This window comes from Aplidium turbinatum, chromosome 10 (genome assembly GCF_918807975.1).
Source record: "Aplidium turbinatum chromosome 10, kaAplTurb1.1, whole genome shotgun sequence".
Classification (NCBI taxonomy): Eukaryota; Metazoa; Chordata; class Ascidiacea; order Aplousobranchia; family Polyclinidae; genus Aplidium; species Aplidium turbinatum.
The window spans coordinates 11,862,120-11,880,554 of NC_137481.1; the positions used below are offsets into that span (position 1 = coordinate 11,862,120).

Here is an 18,435-nt window from a genome sequence, read left to right on the forward strand (position 1 = left end):
GCCATGTAACTATTTTTGAGTTATATACTACAGCCTGTTTCACCTTAAAAGAGGGATCATCAGAAGGTCCTTATTCAAATAGAATTTATAGGCCTATGTATTACACTATATTATTTGTATCAGTCTCTGAGACCATTAAACATCTGATACAGTTTCTTAGTCCAGGTTTTTGCTGCTGTGTGAGAAACTTTACTGGAAGTCTTATTCACACATTTTTTAATTGAACATATATTTATATTACTTGTATAATCTGCAAGTTTTGTAGGAAAATGCAAAGAAAATACCAGTTATATTGCGAGCATGTTGTGTGAGTTACTTAGAGCTCTAATTGCTTTGGTTTCATTCATGGCAACTTATATACACTGGCCTTGCCAGTGTTTGCTTCAAACTTGACTGGAGGTCAATCTGCTACGCTTGATATTCAGTCAAGCTTGCTGATATAATTTGATGGTTTATTAATTGAAACATTTAACTGTTGTGTAGTTTTGAGCTTTCGTGCTTCTGTTCTGTTACCATGCAGATATTGAACTAGATCTTTGCATTTGTTCCGGAAATGTGAAGAGCATCTGGCAATGCTGGTAACAGGGCTGGTTTGTCATTTTTTAAAAGTGAAATCATGAGCTATGCAGTGATTTGAGGTTAAGTTTTTTCATTAATTGTCTTTAAAGATTACATCAATGTCAGTTACTACTCTCTAAAAATCTCTACAGTCTGTTTCACCCTTATTCAGGATCATTAGAAACTCCTTATTCAAATAGGAGGTTTTTAGAGTGTAGGCTACTAGGCTAGTAACTGAATTTGATGTAATTTGTTCTGCTTGGTATTTTTGCTTGGAATTGAACACTTTTTTTTTAGTATATATTAATAGCATTTATTGTTTTTACAGATTAAACTCTTCTTTTACTGAAACATTTGTTATTCATTAAAATAATGACTGCAACTTCAAAAAAACTTCGGGCATCCTGTGGATTGGATCTTGGCTTTGAAGCAGATGTGGAATGTGCAATAGAAAGTGCTTGTGGTGAGGGTTATGATTTCGCTTGTATAAATGTGGTTGACCCATCCCAGATGACCTCACTTATCAAGTGTGAACCTGGGCACCGGCTGGGAGATGCATCAAAACCTGAATTCATGCTGAAAAGCCAAGAATGGAGTACTGTAGTTGTTGGAAAATTGTCACAATGGTTATTATTAGAGGATGAAAATGACTTTGAAAAGGCTAAAGCTCAAGAAGCTGCAATTGAGGAACTGAATTTTGCAGCTTACTTGAGTTTACCAGCAATCTTAATTTCTGTGCAAACTGAAAAATGTGAAAACCTTGCAAAATTGGTGTACTCTCATTTACTAACAAGTCATCATAGCATGAGTATGTGGGTTACTGTGCCTTTAACTACTTCAAAAGAAGAGTGCAATAGCACTCCAGAAGAAGCAGCAGAATGCTGTACATGGAATTGGTGGAACAAGTTTCGTTGTCTTTGTAATGAACATAGCCGTGTTGGTGTTGTTTTAGAAATTACAGCCAACTTGCCTGACAGTATTTATCTAAAACAATGGTTAGGTGAACCTGTACGGGCAGTTATTTTACCAACTTCAATTTTTCTTGTCAACAAAAAAGGTTTCCCAGTTTTATCAAGAGCTCATCAGTATCTTATGATGCAGTTGTTTAGATTAAACTGTCAGATTATCATTACTGGCAGCAACAGTCACAATTATGGAATGCGTGTTTACCAGCAATATATTACTCATCTTTATGAGAATCGCCCACCTCCTGATCAGTATGAAATGTTTTCCAAAGGCTATGAGGATTACTTGCAGTCTCCATTGCAACCTCTTATGGATAATTTAGAATCTGCAACATATGAAGTTTTTGAAAAAGATCCTGTGAAGTATGCCAAGTATGAAGAAGCCATTAGCAAGTGTCTTACCAAACGCATCTCTGTTGAAGAATCAAAGAAAAATCCTGTTGTGTTAATGGTTTTGGGTGCTGGAAGAGGTCCTCTAGTCCGAGCAGCTTTGCAAGCTTCAAATAAAGTTAGCAGAAAGATCAAATGTTATGCTGTTGAAAAGAATGCCAACGCTGCAATAACACTTAATCTGCTGAAACGCACAGAATGGAAAGAAGATGATGTGACTGTTGTGTCATGTGATATGAGAGTTTGGTCACCACCAGAGTTGGCAGACATTATTGTTTCAGAGCTTTTAGGGTCTTTTGGAGATAACGAACTTTCTCCAGAATGCTTGGATGGTGCTGAAAGGTTTCTCAAGCATGATGCCATCAGCATACCTTCCTCCTACACCAGTTATATGTCTCCTGCCTCCTCTCAAAAACTATTCAATGAAGTCACATCGGCCAGTGGAATTGACTGCGATAAACCTAAAGAAACTGCATTTGAAACACCATATGTGGTTCGTATTCATAATTACCATGAACTAGCAAAAGCTAAGCCTGTCTTCACTTTTACTCATCCCAGTTTTTCCAATCAAAAACAAGACAATGATAAAGAAAAACCGCTGTTGAAGGATGCACATTTAAAAAATTCCCGTAGTATAGAGTTAACCTTTCAAATGCCATGTGATAGTTTACTTCACGGTTTTGCCGGTTATTTTTACTGCACACTTTATGATGATGTTTTTATCAGCATAGTACCAGAATCTCACTCTCCAGGAATGTTTAGTTGGTTTCCAATTTTCTTTCCTCTACGAAACCCAATTCATGTCACTCAGGGATGTAACGTAACTGTGAAAATTTGGCGCCAATGCACAAAGCAGAAGGTCTGGTATGAATGGGCTGTTACCAAGCCCTATATGTCTGCTATTCACAATCCATCAGGAAGATCATACACAATTGGACTATGATAGAATAGTGACCACTGCTTTTGTGTTTGATTGTCCATCGCATTACAAGTCTCATTGTGTTTGGTGTCAGTTTTCATCTCTGTTTGTATGGCATTACTGATGGCGCAACATCGCCTTTTTGAAAAAAATATTTTACCCCACGTCATGTAGTAGCTTACTATAACTCTTAAATGCCTTCACACGTATCTAACGCAATATAAACTTTTAAATGATTAAAAGCAAAAAAATCTGGCCATTCGTTATCATCCGTGACCTTATGCAGTGGCGAAATCACACTGCAGTATTGGTGACACAGAGTTTTCCACTTTTGTGCCAAGTACGTCGCTGAAAGCTGAGTGTGTTTCACACCAAAATGTGTTTCATTAGCTCTCCATAGCACTATCTATTCGATCGTCAGACTACTTGGCAGTGGCCGCTTGTCCTAATAGACTGCAAGGCTGCAGTTGACCCTCGTAAAATTAGTAAATGTAATGTAAAATATTTTTGCAGCCTATCCATTAAAGCTAACCATGAACTGCCACTCGGCATGCGACAACTCAGCAAGTACATTTCAGCCACTGCCACGTCAGCAAATGAGATTTACTTTCGCAGTTCTAACTTGCTTGGTCATCGCTTGCTAAACTGATTTTACTGACTTGTGACGTGCTAACTTCAGCCACTTGCTGAAATGTTGCTAGCTCAGTTGTCATTTGCTCAGTTCACAACTTCTGACTTGTAGGAGACTCTATGTATTCAACTAAAAATTATTTGATTCAATTGAATTTTACTGATTGCTGTAGAACAGGGGTGTGCAACGTGCGGCCCGCGAAGAAAAATTATGCGGCCCGCAAAGATGTGCCAATTTTGAATTGTGTGCGGCCCGCGAAACGTGTTTATAATTTAGTTTAGTGTGGTACGTGCGAACGATTCATTATAGAGTGGATTATTGTACATTTCTCACCTTCTGTTAACCACTTTAGAAATCTTCCCCCGGCCACCGCTCATCCGATTGTGTTTAATTATTTGGAACGTCTGTAGATCAGAGGCACAGAATTGCACAGAGAATAGCTGAACTATGAAACCGTATTCTGACAGTAATTTTGTGAAGCAATGTCTTATCTATGTCGCAGAGGAAATGTGCCCTAAAATGAAGAGTGAGTTCGAGAAAATAAGTAGGCTATGTCACGGTAGACGGTAGCGAGGCGTAGGCTATCGATGATCTTGCTTGTGATATTAGTGACACTCTCAGGGATAAGGTGAAGAACTTTGTTTCATGGAGTTTTGCAATCGATGAAAGTACGGACCAGAAGGACACAGCACAGTTGGCCATATTTGTAAAAGGAGTGGACAAAGACTTGAACGAAACGGAAGAGCTTCTGTCACTACAGTCAATGAAGGGCAATGAAGGGCAATACAGTCAATGAACAACTTACTGGTGCTGACATTTTTACTGAAGTAATTGATGCTTTTGACAAGTTCGAACTGGACTTTTCCAGCTTATGCGGAATCGCAACTGATGGTGGTCGATCCATGTCCGGAACTGGCATTGGATTCATAGGTCTCTTGAAGTCTGCCTTGAGGGAGGGAAAAATCGATGATGACATAGCAAATATTCATTGTATCCTTCACCAGCAAAACCTGTGCGCAAAACCCTTGAAGTTCAAACACGTCTTGAGCCCGGTTATTAAGGCAGCAATTTCATTCGAGCACGAGGGCTCAACCATCGTCAGTTTCAAAAGTTTCTGGATGATCTCAACACGACACATACAGATCTTTACTTTTCCGAGGTGCGTGGGTTAAGCAAGGGCTGCATGTTGCAACGATTTTACGAACTGCGGAAAGAAGTCGTGAATTTTTTGATTTTTCCGAAAACATCTCAACCAAGATGACTTTCCACATTTGAAAAAATTTATGACTTCAAAAATGGCTCTTTTTGGCTCAACGTATTTGTGAGAACAATTTTTTTTCTAAAATGGGCGTCATAAAATATCCCTATCGATCGGTTCTGACAGGCGAACACCTGGAAAATGGACTTCGAATTGCGAGCACTTCCACTAAAGTAAATTTGGAAAAAGTCGTCAGGAAAAGAAACCAGCTGCAAACTTCTCACTGAACTCGTAGTCAGTGTGACAAAAAATTTGAATAGCAGTTTTCTTCAGAAATTTATGCGTCTTAACTTATTATTTCTGCAAGGAGATAACCTCTAATAATGCCATAAGAATAACATGAATAACAAAAAACTACTTTTTTGTACCTGCAACTACTAGAAAGCATATGTTAAATAAACGTGTGGCCCGCGGTTTCATCCATATATTTATATATGGCCCTCGACGCTAGACATTTCAGGTTATATTTTTGCTAGATTCCAGATTAACTCTCTCACGAGGTTTGCCCCTTTTACCATTGGTTCACTTTGTCATATGGTCACTTTGGTTTCAGACCGTTATAAATGGACAATACACGATCAAACGCAGCTCAAGCAGGACTTCTAGTAACGACACAATAACATGAAACGTACTTGAGAAATGCCAAGTTGTTATTCACAACATATGGCATGTGATTTTCTACGATGAGCTAGCAGTGTTTTCAACCCTTTCCGATCCACGGAACACTATACATCAAAATAATCTTGCGGAACACCAAACGAACTTTTATAATGGTGCAACAAAATAAACAACACAACGTCAATTTATTTACTTTCAGTTTTTCTCAGTGCGATATCTCAGTCTGTTTGGATGACCACATAATTGCAAAGATCTTGATTTTCGACCGGTCCATGGAACACTAGTCAAACTAACAAATTTCTTGTGGAACTCCTGACGATCTTTTACGGAACACCGGTTGAAAAGCACCGGGGTATACTGCAAAGTAGTGTTATTATCCTTTTGTTGACATTCCTCCAACAATGATCACATGCTCTGCACCCCCCTCGGTTTTAAACAGCTGTAGCACCAATAGTCATAGGCGCCGACTTTTATTTTTGCACGGGGTGGCGGATAGCACAATATGGCAACCTAAAAACTTTCAAACTGCTTGTTTTTGTTTGATTTTTACTAAGCGTGTTTCGTAGATGCAATTGTCTTTTCACACCTGATTTGTAGCTCGATAATTTACAAAGCAACTTTAAAACAAAGCACAGGAGGTATGTCGTGAATTTTATTGTTACGTTGCTGCTCTGACACTTAACATTTGGCAAAAGTATTTTTGCGAACAGCAGCTCTGTCAATCCAACTGTTAATCAACTGGTCAAGTTGTAACCGTGAAGCTTCAGCTTGATAAACATTTAAAATTAGGACGTGGTTCAATCGCTGTTGCGTCATGGTAGATCGCAAGTAGGTTTTTATGCGCCTGAGTGCACTAAACGATCGCTCCGCCTCGCAGGTGGTGGAAGGCAAACGATAAGTATATTTTCAAAACTTTCTTTTCAAAAGTATAGCTTTCCTCGAATAGAATCATGTAAACGTGTAAATTTGCAGAACGTTAAAACTGCGACTTTACTAAGTGCACTTTTTAAATAAAGCTCAAAAAGTTTCGAAAATTGCATTTTTTTTAATGAAATTTGAAAATAAATATTCATTTAGGGGGTGGAGCACTGGAGCTATCGATCAACGAGATAATTTTATTTCCAAGTATTTTATAGCTGTCATAATTTATAGCGATATTATGAGCAGTTTAAAAATTTTCAAAACAGATTTTTGAGGGAGGCAATGGAAAAATCGTATTTTATTGATTAATAAATCCCATTGTAAACCTAACAAATGTAACAATGACTTATGACAAGTAACAAATAAAACGATCGCAACAACAAGGAAAAAACTCGTAGCCACGTGTTGCGTAATCTTCACGTAGCTTGCTTGATGTTACGCGAGCATCATGCTTGTGACAAAAACAATCATTTTCTTCGCGATACTGTATTGGTTCACCTCTTGCTTTACGTTGACTTGAAGCGAAAACCAATGATCAAAAAAAGATTTAAACGTCCGTTCAAATTACATTTATTTGCAGTAAGTAATGTAACGTAAACGAGGTGACTGCCACCCCGTAACCCTCGTAAGTCGGCGCCAGTGCCAATGGTCATTTAATTTTTATTTATTTACTGATCGCGGTAGATATTAGTGACTATCCTACTTGAAATTTCTTCTAAGCAACTAGATTTTTAATGCGAGGTAATATTTTGAGTTGAGGAAAGTGGGTCAATAAGGAAGGTCATCTCGAGTTTCAGCTCTTTGAAAGCAAAAACTCCTCTTCTGCTTCTTCAAAAACATTTGATTGGTTTCCACGTTTGTATCTGGAAAGTATTTTATAATTTTTCCTTTCAAGCCATTTAGATGAGCTGTTGCTTGATTCGTCCACTCAAACTTACCATCTGCGAGTGCAGCGTCCAACTTATTGAATCTTCCTAGATTTCCTTGTTCACATGGGCTCTTTCAAATATAGTTTGGATATGACACTTCAAATTAGCATGTTCTTTGGTGTGTTCATTCCATCAAACATTCGTGTGGAAAATACACGAGATGAGATTTTACGATCAGATTACATCTCCTTACAACAGGTTGAATTGCAAAATGCTTCATCGTGTTATAATGCCTCCAGCTTTTGTAAAGTTGACTACCTTGATAATCAAGTTCAAAACACCCTTGATTGTTTCACTGGAGGCAAACTTTTGGATGCTAAGGCTTTGCGATAAATGCAATGAATACTTAATTATTTTTTTTTTACTTTCTGTTCCACGTAGCCAGATGGCAGAGCAAGGACGACAAAAGTTTTATTTATATTAAGCCCTACCTGTGAAACAGGACATCGAAGTCACTACAAAAAGATTGTATATCGTTGTAAACTGTCTCACATTCAGATGCGTCTGTTAAAATCGCTACAGCAAACCATTCGTAGTAAAGTTGATCTTGTCAACTCACCCTTATCCGGTTTAGCACAAACAAATCATATTTCTAATCATTTCGAGCTGACGGTAAAATATGAGTTGAATGCATTTACAATATTACTGCTGAGTAGCCTAGGTGTTTTTGTCCGAAAACCAATGAGTTAAAGAATTTAAAACGTTTTTTCTTTCATTTTACACAACAAATAAAGGACCTTCAGAGTGGACACATACTTCCGGATGAAGTCGGCTTGCTTTGTTTATAATTTTTTTCTCTGCGTGATGTGAATCAGACATATGGATATGTCAACGTGGCATTTCTCTTTCAAGGCTGGTTAGCGTTGCCAAACGAAATGACAAACACTGCGTTGCTTTTGGACGTAAAGATGTTCAAATGAAAATATACTCAGCCTACTTCAAATTACTGATCAAGCTAAGCTTATGTAGGCTGACCAAATGAAACAACCTGTCGTCGTGACGTTTATTAGTAGGCCTACTACCCAAAAGGTAATACTCGATACGATTTAGAAGTCACATGTGTTCAAAGTTGGTGAAAAAAATGCGTGTAAAGTACTGCGTTGTTCTGCCTAAGATTGTAGGCCACTCAATCATTGTTTTTGAAAATGGACGTTTTTCCAGCTACAGAGCTTGTAATTAAATGGACTACCTACTTATTAACTCCACAGACAACATTTTATTTTATATTGGCCTCGATTTTTGTGAGTTTTGAGCCATTTTCTTGCTCTAGGCTCGTTCTATGCGATACCGGACACCACCATCTGTTCATGTTAGCCTAGTTTGTTCTGTAATCTTTTCATCAGGCAGCCGTGGCCGAGTGGTTAGCGCGTTGGGCTCGCAGTCGAGAGTCTGCATGTTCTACTCCAGCCACCCGCACTTGCTGTTGTTTCTCTGGGCAAGAAACTTAACGATAATTGCCTCTACCCAGTAATCGATTTTGAGTAATGGGTAGTACCAAATTTAAGTCATAAGTGGAGTAGACAACCGGAAACAGACATTGCCGTCGGCTGCAGCGTGGGTCAGGTGTACGTCGGAAGGCCTATACCGATGCATAGCGCTCAAGTCCGCTTTCTCGCAATGCAGGATAAAGATAAACAAACAAAAAACAAACATCAGTTACTCGCAGTGAATGGAATTTAAGCATCGAAGTAAATTATCGAATATTGTTGTGGAAGGCATTTTTGTATGTATTTTTAGAGACACTAGTTTCGACTTGACATAATTTGTGCTTATATTTTATGCTGCCAACTGCATGATCTTCCGTGTTGAATGAAGCCAGGTTTTCGCATTGGTTTGGATAAGTTTATTTTTGTCAGTTGAGTTGCATGATTTTTTTTTATGTAAGTTGTGTTCACACGCATGCCCAGTTTCCCAGTCAGCAACAGTTTCTGGTTTACATCGTTTAGCGACCTTAAAAGTTTTGCTGGCTGGACTGTTTCTTGTAACTGGTGGTGCTTTTTGTAATGTTCAGTTTTATAATGTGATTTCAGTAATAAACTTCTTTATTTCGTACCTTGACTTTTAGCAATCGTTGAGCTGCCAACTTTTGAAACTGTCGGTTCAAAGAAGCAGCTGCTTTAGTAACAAAAATCAACCACTGCTGTCACATGTTTCCACAGTGATCTGCGACTTGTAGGACTACAGCGAAACAGTACAAGCTGTAATATAGCAAATGTAGAAAGATGGGTTTGCTAGACAAAATACAGCGTTATGTCATGCTTGAAATCGAAACGAGATGGTCAGTAAAACATATTTACGCTTATACTATAAAATACATTGGCTTATCAGTGTACAACATGGTGCTTTGATCTAATTACCCTACAACAATGCATTGTTATGCTTAAGCACAGCAAGGTTTCCGCTTGTTTTTAGCATATGGCCATTCAAACATGTCATTGCTTCGTCAGAAAAAATGCATGACCAGGAAGCATGTTAGTCTTCGCAGCCTCAGTAGATTTGCCATCAGATGACTTTGCCAGTCACAGCTTTAAACGTGGTTTGCTAGACATGTTTTTTGAACTGTAACGTTGATCCTTGGCAAATAAGGTTGAAATGTTTTAGCTTATTTACTGATCTTGATAATATAAAAGCGTATTGAATAGTCAGGCTCTGTCGATGAAGAAAGTTTGTCTGTTGAGTACAGCTATGATCTACTTTACAGAACTAATATTTTTCATATCGCACACTGGCTAGCTAGATTCAGGCAATCTATAAACAACACCCGTCGATTGCGAAGTGGCGCCCCTTCGACAACAGCCCTTGATTTTTCTCATGATTATGAACAGTAGGCTATACAGCTCTAGATGGAAATGTCTCCTGCCCTTAGATTAGAGCTATGGCCTGCTGAATTGAATACACAGCGCCCAGTCGTTACTATTTTGGACAAGACAGGGAGTAAGAAGTGTTTGCGTTGGTTGTTCAGAGTGGGGATAAAGCAGATTTTCTACTTTTGGTTATGGGTCACAAATGTCACTTGCTGTCTTAAAAATATATTAAACGGTCATATTCTATTTTACGGTTTAAATCTAGTCCTACCAGTCGAAAGTGATGGCTTTAGTTTGTCCGTAACACAAATCAGACAAAAAGATTGCTCATTTTTACATTGATTCAGCGTCTGCAAACGTTGAATGGACGGATTTGGCTGTCTGGGATAGTTGAATTACAGTGTCATGTAGCCTAATAATAATCAACACACATTCGATATAGCGAAACTTAGTGGATGGTAAGTCTGTCGTTTACCGCAATCATTGTTTCTGACCAGTGACCCAAATATTTTGCAAATATGTGAACCTGCAGGGATTAAGCTTCCAAATTGACCTTTTCAAAGATAAACATTCTGGGTTTACCAATATTATCAAGTGTCGGTTTGGAAGATTGGCTGTCAATTGCTTCCATACGTCACGTTCTTCCGCTACTCTTCTTGTTTTCTGATGTTTGACAAGTCAGTCCACTGTTTTACATCATCTCTCCAAGTTAATATCCTTCTTCTCATGCATCTTTTTTTTTCCACCATACCTTCAATAACAAATTGTGGTAGCTGCCCTGCCGATCCTCTCAAAATATGTGCTGTGAACTTCATCTTTTATTTTGCTAAATCATTTGCCCATCTATCTTGCATTCCAATTTTTTTCTAACTGTTTCGTTTGTAATGTGTTTTTTTTTTATGATAATTTTAATATTCTTCTGTAGCACCAAAGCTAAAAAGCATTAATTTTTTTCTGAATTTCTTTGATGTAGATCCAACTTTCAATTCCATACGGTATAACATAACTGGCTTGAAATAAAAATATAATAGTTTCAGTTTAATTGCAAATCTATATCGCTTTGTAGGTAGTGACCTGTTTCAATTCTTTTCCTTCCAGCTTGTTTTTTTTTTACATCGCTATTTTCTATCAACATTGTCTTTGTTTTCTTTCAATTTAGTTTCATTCTGTACTTTTTTCTGCTTTTATTAATTTTGTTCATACTTTCCTGAAATTTTTCCTCGGTGTCAGCCAGAATGACAGTAGGCCTATCATCTGCAATCTACATATCGTATGTTGCTCACTATTTGTCCAATAAATCTGATTCCGTTTCTGTCCAGTGTCGTTAACGTTTCCTTGGTTTTGCTTCGCTTTATAAATTAAATAAAATTGGTGAGAGTAGGCTACGCAATACGCATCCCCGTGGAACTCCTTTGGATCTATAAAACTAGTGGTCTACAAACCTACGTAATTGTAATTAGGCTATGAAAACCAAGAGTGTTAACCCTTACGAGGTTGGGCTCCCTGGAGTCTTGCTCAGTTTGGGGGGGGGCTGTCGATTCTTCTTATGCTTTAGGAGTGATATCTCTGTTATTTTTTAAGGTACGGCTTCAAACTTTGGGATTCACTTTGTAAAATTATTCACGCTGAGCATATCCGAAAATTAAACCTATGTGAATTTTAGAACTGCTCATAGACGTTGAAATGTTGAGGTGACTTATGACTTTTGGATTATTTTGCGATTAAAGCAATTGTAGCGTGAGTTTACACATTATTTTTTGGTAGAGTAATGAAGAACATGCATTGCCATGTTGTGATTAAATTTTTTTTACATAATCTCAATTTGAATCTATATTTTTCATGCAAAATAATAACTTTTCCCACGCTCAAAATAAAGCTCGCTTCTTGACTAAAAGAACAATGCTTCATCAATTACATGCAGTAATGAGATTTCTGAACGCGTGTCACACCAATTTGGATTACGATCTTGTGACCTCGGTTCCAAGAACAGCAACTCCTACGCTTTATTAACAAATGTAGACCAGCTGAAGAAGCAGGGTGGCGTTTATCAAATACTATTATGTAATCCACGAAACGAATGAAAAATCATGCAACAAAAAAAGCGGTTTAAATGCAATGTATTGTAGTTGCAACAGCGTCTCTCAATGTAAGTTCAATGTGAACTCGGCTACATACAAGGCTAGTACTAGGAGTAAGATTACCCGATAAAGTCGATGATGCTTTACATAAACAGAAGTCAGAAAGAAATTCAAAATAAAACAGTTACGGTTCATTAATTAACAGAACGTCACAACGCTTTTCATCAAAAGGAAAATCTGTAATGCCTCGGGTCATTTTCTTGTGGATTCAATAAGCTCTCTAAGATTCATATGCCACACACTAAAATCCAAACAATATTTAGATTTATTCAAAGTAGTATTTATTATGCGTCAAATCATTGTGAACCTGGAGAAATACTTTACAAAGAATTAGCTGCCTTTTTTTTTTGCCTAATGGGCGTTTATGCGATAAAAATGTCAGTTTGGCAGCAAAATATTGATAAGTATTTTGATTTGGTTACAGCAATACCGGACTGCAGCAATTGGCACAAGGCTCTTGCAGCAACGTTTTTCAACTTGATTCAATGGTAAAGCAACCTGTGTTCTGTCAGGTTATGTACACACAAATTCAGAAATATTTAAGAATATGCAATGAGGCACATTGAAATTACAAGTGGCTGCACATTTACAGTTCGATAATACGAGAAATTGAATACAACGCTAATACAATCATTTCGACGTGGATTCAACATTGCAAGACGATGTAAACATGCGCGGGTTTGCAATTAGATTACTTCTCTTCTGTCCTTGTTTGTATAAAAGTCATAAAATCAGTCGTTGTATCCGTGCTAAAATTCAGCTATGCTCAAACCGCATTCTATTGATATTTTCTAAATAGAAAATGGATTTATAAAATATGAATACAATACTGTTTCAGCATATAAAAATGCTGAATTTTACATCGAGTATTACGATTAGTTTTATGACCCACTTTTTATACAAAAAAGGATAGATGATTTTGATAAGCAATCTAATTGCAAAACCGCACATGTTTACAAGTATTCAACGTCTTGATATGTTGAATCAACGTAAAAATAGCTATCTGTCTAATAAAAGGAAAAAAGGAAAATCTCTCATTGAGCTCCGCGTTTTATTTAGGCTGTGGTTGAAGCCAAAGTTTATAAAACCGCAATCATTCAAATAGTTTATTCTGCGCAAAAGCAAACTTGACATACTCGTATGGAATGTGCAGGGCATAAAGGCTTTTCACAGCATTGACATTGGCCACGGTTTTTTGGTAGTTTATTTTTTCTGGCTTTGGCACCTTCTCAATAAGCAAACGCAGTAGTTGTCCACCGTGGGGACTTCGCTTTGCACGTGAATGAACCCATCCTTTGGTCGATGATATCGGTGCCACCCTTTGTGAAGTCGTAAAGCTTATACAAGCCTGGCTTCTTTTTGCCGTCATCCTTGGTAATCCCCAATAGAGGTTGCATGGTCGTCAACATCAACACATTCCGCATGCCAGAATTCTTCGTTTTTACTACATAAGAATGTAGGCTGAGATCAGCCTCACTCGTCTGCCAATAAATTTCGTACGAAGATTTCTCCCTACCACTCACTTGCTTCACTTCCAGGGGTATTCCTCTACGTATAGCGTTGAGGGTTCCAGCTGACGTTATACCCCTCTCAAGCAACCACTGCGCGAGTGGTATGGAGGTGTAAAAGCGCTCATACAAAATATTCCGACCTTGAAGGTCACCGTGTTGTTCCAGGCTCATCACCATTCCTTTTACCAGTTCTTCTGTTCCACAAACGTAAAAATTAAATGGCTTTTCCTTCGGTTTACCTAAATAGACCGATGCCGCAAATGTGTATGGGAATCTGCTGGCGTTTACCGACTTGAACAGAAGGCCATATTTCGCAGGCTTGTTTGGATTATATTGCTTGAAGGCAATTTGTGTCCTCATGGGGTATAGCGTTTTGTCCAACGACAAGTAGTCACCTGGAATGACATGTTTGCCGCAGTTTTCGTTAAACATTTCGAAAACGACTCGAAATGCGGCCAACCGGTCATTCTTCCAACGTTGCGGCCTAGTATTTTGGTCGTCGAACGAAATGTTCGAAAATAAAAATTTAAAGCGGTTCTTGCTCATTGTTGCACTAAACACGGGATGTCCTTGCAGTTGATTGAACAATACATCCGTGGAATGACCAGCCTGTCCTAAAAGCCCCCGAAAATACTCCAATTCAACAAAGGCCAGCATCTCCTCGTTGTTGGTTGGGCCAAAATAACAGTATCTGCTGTCATCTAAAATTCTCTCTGGCAATTGAGAAATGAGTGTGGCAATTTTTCTATTTGTTTCTTGAACAATAATGTTCAAAATGTTTAAAGAAAAAAATAGTTCCCATGCTTGCCGAGGGGTCTTGGCTTCTTTGGCTTTTCCTCTAACACCAATCGGGCCAGATATAATGTTAGCCCGGCCCCTTCTCCCATTGTGGACCGGTCTCGCATTAGACCAAGTAATGCTGACGCTGCCCTCTTGTCTGTTCTTTGGCTTTTCTACAAAAGTTGTATAAGACTTCAGTGTGTCAGGAAAACTCAACAGCATCGTAGTTGTTCATGTCGAGATAGGAATCTATGCTGTTCACCAGTCTTTTCGATGTTATAATCCGTCCTGATGGCGCAAACTCCGGTTGAACATCGCCCATGGAAGGTAACTGGTCGTCAATCTCGATCGGAATCGCTGTTGCGGAAGTTGACGGAGAAGAATCCGCTTCTTCATCTGAATCGGAGTGCCATAAATCCTCCAAATCATCCGCCTGGCTTTCGTCGTCAGAATCCAGTAAAACATGTTGCAATATTTCTTCAGCACTGAATCCTTGCCTTGCCATGTTTTATTTAAAAGTGAAAAGGACGTAATTTTTTTAATAATGGCGTTGAAATACTAAAGAAAATGTATAGTGAAACAAATTGTTAGTCCCATAGAAACTAGTTAGAAAAAAACTGTTACACAGAATTATAAAAATCGAGAATAAATCAAAACTTTGCAATATAATAAATTGTCAGACCGTTGTTAAAAATTGTGAAGTGCACTTTACATATTTACTGATGATGAAACTATATGAATGCTATGGTTATCTATGGTGATTCAGATTAGCTTTTTGAGCAATGCTTCACGTTTATGATAAACTACACGTAGAAGGGAAATCCAACAGGCGTTTGCACAATATCGTCGTTTAGCGATGTAGATTCGACGAAAGCGGCGTAATAATTAGTAGGCCTACCTGGTATCAATATTGGCTGTTTCTGCAATGTTGCGTTATGACCATGAACGCCACGTGGCTTGAAAAACAACATTATAACGCTGAATGAAACCATGTGCATGAAACTGATAATCTATCTAATAAAATTATCTCTGATGTAAATTCAACGATTGGGCAATGGTATGTCTCAACAAAATTACCAAATATTCCATCATTTTGACGGCTAGAATGCATTGTTGAACCTAAACCGAAAAATATAGATGCGTTGTTCATTCATAATTTTTGATATTTGTTTATATGTTTAGTGAAAATAAGCTGTCATTCTTGTTATTATATTGAAAACGAAAAGAGCAGTTTGCAAAACGTCTATATTACCATGAATGCGGTTTCATCTATTTTGATTGTCCCTTGCTGTAGGCCTACTCAGGCAAGTTGTAATTATCACAATCTAACTTTTCCAAACTGTGAGCACTATATCTCGATGCGCATTTGTGTATTGTGAGAAAATTTTGATGGTGTCCAAAAATCAAATACTATTTACAAAATAACTCGGTCTCTTACAATATCCTCATATGTCACATCAACAAATACTTTCCTGACTTACCAATAGGCCTAACTAAGGTAATAAAGAAACATTCTACTAACGGACAGTTTAGTGATAAAAAAAATCCAAAAGTTTGATATTTCTTGCAAATGCAAACAATATAAGCTTTTCATAAAAAGATGAAGTTCAATAGCATTACAAGAATTCCATCACCATAATTCAAAAAGAACCTTTCCATTACTTGGGTTGACCCTTGCGATTACCCCGCATATGGGTTATGTTATGTACCACTATAGTTCACCGTACTGCCGATTGCCTAAAGCATGAAAAAAGTTGCATCTGTCTGCGGTTATAAGTTATATTTTTTTCTAAATTCAACTAAAACAGCTATTCGCATTATGAAACAGTTGGATAAGTGCCATAAATCAAACTATGGAATAAGTTTGTATCTCTATAAAAACGCCTGCCTGCAAAATGATACCATGTTCATAAAAATTACTAGATGTACATAACGCAATATACTTTATGATATTATATTTTCTGATTATACATTTCCAGTCCTTGTCGCAGACTGCATAATGCTTACTCATTCACTTTCAATGTAACTGAAAGTAGTTGTTAGATAAAACCTATATATCACACGCGCTATCAAGTAAAAGCGTTCTATTTTACATTGATTGGATTGGCTCAATATGAGATGGCTACTTCTAAACTACACTTATGAAGGCAGAGTCTGCAATTGCTTGAATTTTTGCAGGTGTTACCTACAATAAATAATGCGATTAATCGAATACAATTCTCACACAACTCGTGAATATGTCTAGTCAATCAGCGCTGACATAATGCTGGATGATGCATTATTGTTTATTGAATAATTTAGTAAATATGCGTAACTTCATTTGTTTGTTATTGTGAGACGAAACTAGGAAAAATGGAAATAGAAATAGATAAAATAAAGGTATTTTTATTCAATGTAAACGCGCTGCCGCGTGTCATTATCTAACTAAAATATCTCTCGCCGCTAGCCTATGTCGATTCATCGTTTTCTGACGTCACGTCCATTCGATAATAAACGATTTCTTTCATGCATTCTCAGTTCAGTTTGGCAGTTACCCGCCTTTCCGTCGATTCAACGTTGCAAGACGTCGCATAAGTTCATATCTTTAGTTTGGTAAACGGAGATAAGATTTCATTGTGACATTGCTATGCAAACTTATATTTCACATGAGACAACTTGACAAGTAAATACACAAGTTTTCACAATTTATGACGAGTTATAGCACATGGAAATGTTACGCTACAATTGCTTTGCGAGGTACTGCATCGCGGTTTAGTTTATCAGTGACAGTGAACCTGGTACAAGAAGCCTCGAATATATTGATTCAACTAAGCTGCATCACGTATAAACGTGGTGGAATGATCGTCCTTTTCACAAAAGCGTGATGTTCTGGTTTATCCTACACAAATGAGAAGTGTATTGCATTTCAAATCTTTACATGTCGACTTGGAAATAAATGTTTACAAGTATATGTGAGAAGCTTTGGGAACATCGACGCCTTTTCTGCTTTTGATAGTGTGTCGGACAAAAGGAAAGATTTGAAACCAAAATCATAATATGTTACAGAGCAGCTTCTATAGTAGGCAATAACGTTGTAGCCTATGCTTTGTTTGATTGAAAGGACATAATTGTCTGCGAAAAACTATTCTCGCTCTAGATGCATTGGCACCAAGTCTTATGTTTAATTTTACGCAATTTCAACCGCAAGCGACGGTAACTCATCGTATCAAAGTTGAAACTTTTCTTGTATCGACGTCGCTTATAAGCCGTGGTGAGAACAAAAGGTCCACGCATACTGTCAATTTCCTTCACGCTGTGAAGCAGTTAGGATTAACGAGACATGGGCCAAATTAATTACTTTCATCCAGCTGGTGGGAAAATTTTGAACAATAGAATATGAAATATTTCAGAGGATGTGCTGAGAAATGCCTTATATCTCTCAATTTATAATCTTTATTCGCTCAAAATTTCAGCTCAATAGAGGTGAATGAAAGTTAGGAAAAGTCAAGAAATCTCATAGTCGCAGCCTCAGTGGTTTTAGAGATACAACTGTTGATGCAAAAAAGTTGAATTGACAGCCCCCCCCCCAACCTTCAAACAGTTAAAAGTCATTCATTTGCAATAAGCAATTTTCGGAATCAGTTATCTATTCGACTAGCCTGCTGTAGGCCTATGATAAGTCATTTTGTGTGTAAAAAAGTAAAGTAGCCTACACGTTAGCTAACATATTGCAGCAACGGGCTGTAGCCTAATCAGTGTAGAAAGACGGAAGGTCTTCTTAGTGATCTGTGGCCTCTAAAATCTGATTGAGCCCTCATCGGTAACTTACAGAAAGCTTATTTCGACTTTCCAACTGATCAATGGACTAAACTGGTGCATATATTATGGTGATCGAAACCCATTGTAGGAAGAATTAACGGTGCGGTACAGATAAGATAAGACCAGCCCAAATTTCGAAACATGTTTCTATCGCTATCGATTCTTGGTACACTACAACTGTCAAGCACATGCACAATCAATGTTGCTCTATGTAG

General features: G+C 37.7%; 1 protein-coding gene and 1 long non-coding RNA gene across 2 annotated transcripts; both read left to right on the forward strand.

Moving 5' to 3' along the window:
• Nucleotides 1–912: 912 nt before the first annotated feature.
• LOC145778260 (protein arginine N-methyltransferase 5-like) lies at nucleotides 913–3,690 on the forward strand. Its single transcript, XM_082589717.1, has one exon. It carries the CDS (start codon nucleotides 931–933, stop codon nucleotides 2,854–2,856), a length of 1,926 nt encoding a protein of 641 aa, XP_082445843.1. The 5' UTR covers nucleotides 913–930; the 3' UTR covers nucleotides 2,857–3,690.
• A 3,189-nt stretch (nucleotides 3,691–6,879) lies between these two features.
• LOC145778728 (uncharacterized) lies at nucleotides 6,880–9,247 on the forward strand. The gene is made up of 2 exons (XR_014290460.1): nucleotides 6,880–8,532; nucleotides 8,846–9,247. It is a non-coding gene; the product is annotated as an uncharacterized LOC145778728 (long non-coding RNA).
• The last annotated feature ends 9,188 nt before the right edge of the window (nucleotides 9,248–18,435 follow it).